The sequence below is a fragment of the Lathyrus oleraceus genome, chromosome 1 (genome assembly GCF_024323335.1).
Source record: "Lathyrus oleraceus cultivar Zhongwan6 chromosome 1, CAAS_Psat_ZW6_1.0, whole genome shotgun sequence".
NCBI classification, from domain to species: Eukaryota; Viridiplantae; Streptophyta; class Magnoliopsida; order Fabales; family Fabaceae; genus Lathyrus; species Lathyrus oleraceus.
Genome location: NC_066579.1, coordinates 3250451 through 3260064, shown reverse-complemented (window position 1 = coordinate 3260064; position 9614 = coordinate 3250451). Strand labels below are relative to the sequence as shown.

The 9614-nt window shown below is 33.1% G+C and overlaps 1 protein-coding gene across 1 annotated transcript; it reads left to right on the top strand.

The window, feature by feature from the left end:
* The first annotated feature begins 247 nt into the window (after positions 1-247).
* LOC127116458 (F-box protein At1g80960) lies at positions 248-2937 on the top strand. The gene is made up of 4 exons (XM_051047382.1): positions 248-536; positions 845-1573; positions 1858-2007; positions 2211-2937. Exons 1-4 carry the CDS (start codon positions 264-266, stop codon positions 2586-2588), a joined length of 1530 nt encoding a protein of 509 aa, XP_050903339.1. The 5' UTR covers positions 248-263; the 3' UTR covers positions 2589-2937.
* The last annotated feature ends 6677 nt before the right edge of the window (positions 2938-9614 follow it).

The window sequence follows — 9614 nt, the reverse complement described above, 5'->3', positions numbered from 1 at the left end:
ATATATATATATATTAATATATAATAATATATATATATATATATATTATATATATATATATATATATATATATATATTATATATTCAGTCAAATAAAATACTATTAATATATATTTTGAGTCAAATAAAATTCATTCTTCTAGAACATCATAATTATTTTATTATTTTTACTAAAGCCTAAAAACCTTAAAAATTTAGTATATAACATGAATGGCTAGCTAAGTTGATTGAGAAAAAAAAAGATAAACTAGAAAGATAGAAGAATGAAAAAAATAAAACTAAAAGAAGTGAGATCTATAGAGGAAGATGAAGATTTGATTAGCAAACTTCCTGATGTACTATTATCTTCTATCATTTCTTTACTTCCTGTCGTAGAAGGTGTGAGAACTAGTGTGCTTTCAAGACGCTGGGAAAAGGTGTGGAAATACTCATCTCATCTTAACTTTGACCAAAGAAAAATGTTGATGCCTTTGATGAAAGAATACATTGATACTTCTGAACCAGCTACTCGTCTTCAGATGGCTTTATATCCTAAGGTATAATTTTAAGGATGCTATGTGATATTGCTTATAAGTTTTAGATTTTGTAGTAGTTGATTCATGGAATGTCTTCTAACTCTTTATGATGAAAAAATAATGTTTTTTTTATTCTTCAATCACCGCTAAGAAAACATGATTAATCAAACAATTTAGATTTTGTTAAAAGATTTAACTCAAGGGGATTTTAGGAGAATCAAATTTATATTTTCACTAATTTTCTAATAAAAAAATTAAATTAAATCAATTTTTATTTTTTGATATATCTTGATCTAATATTTTAATTTTATCAAATTTGTGCATGACAGATTTCTGTTGATGATGAGAAATATCTTGATACAATTGCTCAAGCAGCCATGTTGATTACATCAATTATAGACAATCACATTGGTCCTTTGAAAAGTTGTAGTATTAGACATATAGTTGAGAGTTGTGCAAATGGAGATGCTACTGGGTGGATGAGAAAGCTTTTGGCGAAAGAGGTGACAGAGGTTTCAATGGAACTTGAACCCTTTGATTATTGTCACCTAATAAGTGAGAGAGTCTTTATGGAAGTTGGATGGACTCTCAATCTTCCTTTTGAAGTTTTCTCTAATTTTAAGATTCTTAAGTTGAAGAACTATAAATTTAAAATTACAGATTTCTCAAACCCTTCTCAGATTTTACAGACTCTTACTCTTAGCAATCTAGATATTAAATCAAAAACTTTTCAAGAGATCATCTCTCATTGCTCCTCTCTCGAAAACCTTATCATTGAGAACTGTGATTCATTAGTCAATGTTAAGGTTGATAGCTCGAGTCTTAAATATTTTAAAATATGTGATATGCTCGTACAAAACTTTTTGATTTCTTCTATTAGCGTTGAAATCATAGAGATTGACTCCATTAATTGTAACATTGGAGAAATAATTTTTGAGACCCCAAAACTTCGGGTTCTCCATGCTTACCGTGATTTGAAAAATCCTAGAAATTTTGTGTCTCTTTACGGAAATAAGCTTTTAGGAACGAGGAATATCAATTCAAGATTTTCCGCATCGGTGAGTCCTTATTTTCTACTTTACTTTTATTTTATTTTGTCAATTGATTAAAATAAATCACATGTAGTAAATGCATGAATACATTTCATTTCTTTGGTACTAACAAAGGTAATAGATTTTCTTAAATACTTATTGTGAGTATCTATTATTTATAATGACAAGTCACTAGAATCAAAGAATTTGTCAAAATTATTCAAGTTTTATCTGTGATTTATAGAATTAACATTACTATATATCTTGATATTTCTTTATATTACTTTCATAACTATTCATTATTATCTTAGGGTTCTCGAGGTTCAAGAATGGGAAGTATATTTTTCAATTTGATTACCCTTTCCATGGATTTAGATTTGGAAGATAATATCAATTCAATAGCTCTTTATTCTGCACTGAAGTCCTGCCACAGACTAGTGAATCTCGAAATTAATAACCAGGTGCGTTGATAATTGGTTCACTCATAACTTCACAACTACTTTTATTTCATGAGATATGTTTAATCCTATTATTTTTGAAAAATCATGCATTGTTGATTGTAGTCATGTCATTAAGGTTTTAGACAGTACTGTGATCATAATTGCGTTTGCATTAGTGATATTTTAACTATGTTCTATGTCATGAATTTTCTCTTTTATTTTAGGTAAACTTGCGACAAGAAAATGAGATACATGATCAAAATACCAATGATGGTATGCCTTATGGCGAATATATGTTTTGGCAAAAGATGGAGCCATGTGAGTGCATTAATAAGCAACTAAAGTCGGTTTGTTTAAAGGGATACAGAGGTGGAAAATTTGAGTATGAGTTTGTTAAGTACTTAATAACAAATAGCCAAGTTATAGAGAATATCATCATTTGGTTTGTGGATGATTCTTCATGGATTGAAGTTGTTGCAACTATATGTTTATTATCATATCCAAGAAGTTCTCCCAAATTATCCATTGATCTCAAGCCTGGAGCGGAGTATATGAAAAAATATGGGAATAACTTTGAAAAGTGGGTTAGAACCCTAAAATAGTTATGAAGATATGAAATAAAAAAACATTGTTTTTATTTCGAAATAATATTTTGGTAGCTTTTGGTAGCTTGGCCAACTCTTGTATCTTCACAGCTTCACTGGAAAACTCTATCCTATGTCTCAATCAATAATGGTTTTAGGGTCTTTAGCCTCCTTCCTCTGAAGGAATACTATTCTTAGGGCTTCTCTTGGAGAACTGTTTCATTTTATGGTGATTTAGTGAGGTTGAAATCTAGCATTTACCTTTTTACTGTTTTGTTCCTTTTGTTGCTTTGATGTTGTTATCTTTCTTGTCTAAGTGTCATCAGCACATTACTTCTTATGCTATGTAATAACAATATTTTTTGTATTTGGTTGGACTGGTTTTGCCTGTTCTTTTTTATATAATATATTTGCTATTAAAAAAGGTTTGTTATAAATTCAAAATGTCCTATACTGAACCTTAATATCCACTTTATACTGAATGATATGAAGCTTATTCAGATTGATTTGATCATTGATATTTTGATATGTGGTTGCATGATTGTGAATGATTGTTGGAGTAGCTATAGCTACTATAGATGAAAACAAACTCTGTCATATAGTACTAATTACATTTTGAATTTGTACTTTCACATGGTCAAACACAACAATAATAATACGTATAGAGGGACTGAAATTGGAGAAATATTTGGTTAACACTTTCTTACAATATTAGAAATATTTATGGATAGTGTCTTCTTTAGTTCTAAATATTAGAATGCAACTTCAGTAGTTTAATCTATTACAAGTAGAAAATCTATATAATCTATTGTTGTAACAGAATTGAATATTGAAAATCTCTCTCTCTCAACTCTACGTTTAAACAGAAGATATCAGTCAAACTGTATGAGACTAACTATAGCCAGTGGAAGCAACGAGTTGAAGGAGTTCTTAGAGGTACTAAAATGGTGAAGTTCGTCATAACTCCTTTAATACTTGAATGATTTCTCACTGTCGCCAATCGCGGAGCAGGATCTGAGAATCCGAGCTATGTCGCGTGGGAAGAACAAGATACATTGCTTTGCATGTGGTCTATCGACAATTTCAGACTCTATTCTCTCTCGATTTGTTCTGCTACGTCATTCTTGGCAAGTTTGGGAAGATATTCATGCATTTTTCCACACTTCATCATCAAGTGGTTCACTCAAGAACCAAATTCACCATTCTCGAACCTCAAATCCACCCTTCTCGGATTTAGAGCAAGTTACAAATCCACCTTGCTCGGATTTCAACTTGCCTTTTTCAACAGCAACAACAACATAACGAATGCATGTCACAACACATCAATGCAATAACAACATAATGTTTAAAGTCCCCTCCCAACAATAAACAAAACATGCATTGACCCAACGATAATAGTTCCCCTCCTAAACTATCATCCTTCAACAACATAATCACAATTCAACCACATAATTCATGCTCAAACAACATCATGTCATCATCACGATTCACAATAATTAACACAACATCATCATCATCATGTGTGCATATATCTATCATTCATCAATTACTTTATAAATTAGAATCATGTTTAATCGTTAAGGCATGCCAACACATCATTTAAACAGAACTAACTATGCACAACAGTACCTAAAACATCCATACAAGTCAAAAAATTGAAATCTTTAACTTAATATCATCAAAGCAAGTATCTACGCCAACTGCAGACTCATGACGGGTTACCCATCACAGTAGTGACACCCGTCACTGACCCCAAAACTCCAGAAAGTCACTCAGGTGACGACCGTCTTGAAAGGTAAGCATGTGCAACATGACGGGTTACCCGTTATGGTCGTGACGCCTGTCAGCACCATAAGATTTGCATAATTTCGTCTACTTCAATGTGTGTGTATGTGTGTGTGCGCGCGTGTGTGTGTGCGTGTGTGTGTGTGTATGTGTGTGTGTGTATGTGTGTGTGTGTGTACTTGTATTGATCTGTGACGATCAGGCGACGAGTTAGATAGTTCAAGAGGGAATGCTATGAATTGATGGGGTATGATAACACCAAGATTGAAGGTTGTTAGCGTTTTGTCAAATGTTGATCACATCGCTACTACTACTACATAATATTATGTACAATCAGTGTAAGTGTCAGTCCCATTGGACTTAGGAGGTCCCTTTTGTTATGCTTTCTTTTGGTTTCCTTTTTGTACTTTTCTTTTAAGTTTTATCTATGTGGCAAGACCATTAGTCTTAACGGTGTCAAGCTCTATGTAAAATATATTAGAATCATATATATATGTGAAGCAATATATTTTAATTAATTCAGTCTTGTTATTTAAAAGTTTCAAAATTTCCATATTTTTTTATAAAGATTTCTAAATTTTAATTATAATTTCTCTAATGGGACATAGGATGTCTCATTTAATGGTATTAGAGTTCGTTGATTCAGCTCGGACCGTAAGTGTCTAGAATTATACAGACTGTTTTAGTGGTATTAGAGTTGGTTGATTCAGCTCGGACCGTAAGTGTCTAGAATTATATAGACTGTATCAAGTTGTATTCCAAACTGGACGATAATTTTCCTTCTATGTGTTGAGTCTTCATCTTGAAAGCCTTCTAATATACTGGTCTAGGAAGCGTCTTTAACATGCTTAACCTATTTTCCCTCCCCCAACGGTCACAAACCAAACGGTAACGTAACATACATGTAAAACCCTAATTTTGATCCCTAAGATCCCTCATGCCATCTCATGGTTTGGCATTGACATTGGGTTTGAATTGGGAGAGATCACCAAGCATTTGTGGTTGTATCATACTTTATTTTCTTTGTTTACTAAGAAAAATACAAAAATATGTCTAGTGTAGCTTTATTTCTTTTGTAGGTAGTATGTGTGTCCACTTGTGCCTCATCAAGCTCACAACTAGAGTTTGAGACCCTCAATGCAAGGTATCAAGAAAGATAAGGTACACTTTGGTTCTAAGCATCATATATGGATCCCCATATTCTTTATTTGTCATTGTGATCAAGAATTCATCAAGAGTTTGAAGCTTGTTTGTCAAGGAAGCCCTAATTCATCCGGGTATCTTGTGTGCCTTCCTTAGCAAGTTTCTTCAAAATTTGGCCAAATATATCAAGTTATACTCCATTTTACTTCATAATAAGCGTATATGACCCTCCATGAGCCTATAAGAGCAAAGTAACTTCAAGTTTGCAAGTTGGTTCAAGAAGGTTGACCAGAAAAGTCAACCAGTCAAATCTAGGGTTCCATAAACCCCATTGCCTACAATTTGTGTCATTTGAAAATCATTCCAAGATAAAATTCACTCTTTATGACATTACAAACAACTTTAATGTTGGCATCAAGATCTAATTTTTCTTGGAAAGTCATTTTTTATGGTGAAAGATTATAGGTCATTTTGTATGTGCCATAGATAGAAGGTCAAATTACAAGAACCATAACTTCCTCAATTTTTATGATATTAAAATGATCAAAGTTTCATGATTAATTTCAAGATGTCTTCTTAAACTTTGCTTCTTTGAGAAAGATCAAATTCCACTCGAAAGGTCATGTTCCATGAGGAAAAATTATAGGTCCATTTTGGTCCTCATCATTGAACAAACAATTTTCCTCAACTTCTAAAATCCATAACTCCATCATGAAAGATCCAAATGGTGTCACATTTGTGATAAAATTGAATATAATTGAAAGATATACAACTTCATAGAAGGAATAAAAGTCATTTGAAACTCAGAGCAAAAGTTATTCAAGATGGAAAAAGGATTCATTTGAATTTTAACTTAGAAAATTTATAAGTATGTTTGATTCTTCCAACTTTAAGGAAGAATTCACCATGTTCCAAGCTTCAAATGGAAAAATTCCCAACATTAAAGTTGTTCCTCATAATGGTAGATTTCCAAAGAACCTAATATCACTCCATTTGGATAAGAATTGAGGGACTTGTGTATAGGTTCTTCTCATGGCTTGATTTAGCAACATTTGAGCTCAATTGATACACAACTTTGCATGGCCTCATGTTATGACATCAGTAGCATTTTGGCACAAATTTGAGTGGATTGCAATGATCATTTGGGCCTGAACACATGCTCATGCACCCATGCACATGAAGTTACTATTTTTTGTTCAAATTTTGAATGGTATAGAAATGAACTCCTTTGCCTATATAATGAAGGGCATTGCCTCAGATTGAGAGGAACCCTTGCCCAAGCTCTACCAAACAATCCCATAGCCACACTTGAGAGAATACCTTGACGATTTCTTTGAAATCGAGTTCTTAATTCAACTTTTGTTTGTGAACAAGAACTCCAAGGATTCATCACCTTTTTCAATTCATTTAACTCCTGCAAGCTAGAGGAAGAAGAACCAAGTGGAATTGCATCAAGAATTACTCTCAAAGCTGCTATCCGAAGGTGAATTTCTCCAAATTTTAACTCTTCAATTCTCACTCATTTCTTAAGATCTTAACTTGATTTGTGTATGACTGAAGTCCTACCAATGTAGGCATTGATACTGAGTTGCTTTGAGATTGAATCAAAGCAATTTAGTTTTGGTACCTCAACTTTCAACTCCACTTTTCTCATTATAGAGTGCGAGTTGGAAGATTTTGAGGTGATATTTGGAATCCTCGTGTTTTTCTCTTTAAAATGGTATATGATCCATTTATTTTCATGAATATTTTAATTTGACCAGTCCGGTGAGTTGGTCGGAGAAGATGACCGAAGCTAGGGCTCCGGTGGTGTGTTGGCACAGTCCAAACCATCAGATCTCCATACTGTGTTCTAATCTGGTCCATTCTTTGTGATTACCACTTGAGTGCACGCGTGGACTAAAGATCATGGTGGATAGCGCACGCGTGACCATTAGATCTGCCACCTTAATTAATGAGGGAGATATGATGACCCTTGTTTTTCTGATTTATTCTATTTTTCCAAATTAATTTTTAATAGCATTTTCTTATTAAATTCACTATAATTTCATTTTTAATCCAAAAATTATGGGACCACCACCAAAATTTCACAAATAATTTCCTCTTCACATTTCTGAATGAAAATTAGTTTTTAGATTGAGTTTGATATTTTTATTAAATTTTGTGATTTTTGACTTGTTTTAATTGATTTTTAAATACTTCTAACTTTCAAAATATGCCAAAAACATTAGTCAATGGTCCTTTGACCTTGTTTGACATATGATAAATCCCTTGGCCATTTATTTGGTGATTTGAAGGGATTTTAGGTTTTTGCCCCTTTTAAAATGTATTTTCTTTATTTTAAAAATTGATTTAAATTGTTTTAGTTGCTTTAATATTTTGTTGAGCTATTTTATTGACTTCGTGTTGACTCAACTTCTGTTTAACCTTGGTCTTGGTTGAATTGGACCTTGACTTGGTCAATACCATTGGATTTAGGGGGTTGATGAAGTTTAAACTTCATCCTTCAAGATGAATGAATGGTATTGATCAAGTGAGGTTCATCCCTTGACCAATTTGGGATTCTTTTCACATAATCTCTTCATCTTCATCTCACTTCTTCCCCAATCCTTTCTTCGCCAATGATTTCTCATATATCAAAATGCTAGTTGATTCATCAATGACCTTGTGTCAGATGAATCAACATGAACTTGATTAAGATAGGTCCATCCCCTCTTATTTTTGTGTGTGGTATGCTTTATGAGCTTGGTCTTGATACCTTGTCTCTAGCATGCATTAACACCAACATTACTATTTCCCGGCCTCAGATAGTTGTGACTAGCAAAACAAATAAAAGTCAGTTTTGACACAAGCTCTAATGCAATATGCTTTCAAAATAGACCTTGCTTCAATTAGGTATTTTGAGGGTTGTAACGTGGGTTGGTTCACGGTTTAAGAAACAAAATATTTACGGCTCAAAATTTATTCATCCCATCCATTTTCCTTGATTCCTACGTTCAACTAGTTTGTCACAGACGTTCATCTCTTAGAATGATGGGAATGGAATTAAAAGAACCCACGAGGTTTCGGGAGTGACAACCACTTACCTTTGTGTTTTTTGTTTGCAGTCACATGACTATGTTCTTGCTGAGGATTTTTGTTTCGATTCCTCTCTTTCTTTTTTTGTTTTTTATCTTCCCTAATTTTTCCTGGACTGATTTTTTTGCTTATAGTCCATCGGGATACCCTAATTTTTTTCCTAAGCCACTTATTTTCAAGTTTTGACTTATCAGGCTTTCTTATTTCTTTTTGTTTAGAGTTTTTTTATGGAACAAATCGTGTGACATTTATTCATTTGGTTTGAAAGGATTTCTGACTATCTCACTTGTTTTGTTGGCGAGGGACAACCATTGGGCTTATGATTCTGACTTCTCGCGAGGAAAAAGATATGGTTTTCCTTTAGACAATACAATCCCTAGGATGTGGTTGATCCTCAAATGGTACACTCCCTACTTTGTTTTTTTAAAGAATTGAACACGTGGTCAAATTAGATGAAGACTACCCTACCCCGGGTTTAAGATGTAAGGGTTATTTTTAGAAGAAAACTCCTACTTATAGGCTCAAAGGGGTTGACTAAGGGTTACCATCCTTATACCTCTAGTGTTTGAGGATTTGAAGCAATGCCTTACATCATTAGCAAGGATTTTATTTAAAAGCATACATGCAGTGAGCTAGTGTACCTTATATTATTCATTTTGCTAAGTTTTGTTTTTTTACAAAAGTAAAATAAGAGTGAACACGACTGGATTGACTTAAAACATGCATATTCATTTCATCGTTGCAAAAACAAGTTTTTGAAAGTGAATATTACAATAACAAGCAAGAAAATTACACATGATAATAAATGAAGGACAACATAATTGTTCACATGATTAGCCTTGTTTCACCTGTAGACTGGTGTCATCGTGCTTGCAGAAACTAATGTGTGATAGTCTTCGAGGAGGCCCTTATTCAACTTCTTGTTTCTTATCCATTGGAATTGATTATGGAATTGTATAAGTGCCTTCATGTGGCGACATGAGGTTGCTCAGTATATCCAAGTCTTTTGTTGTGAACATGATAGCCTTTGAATCAATT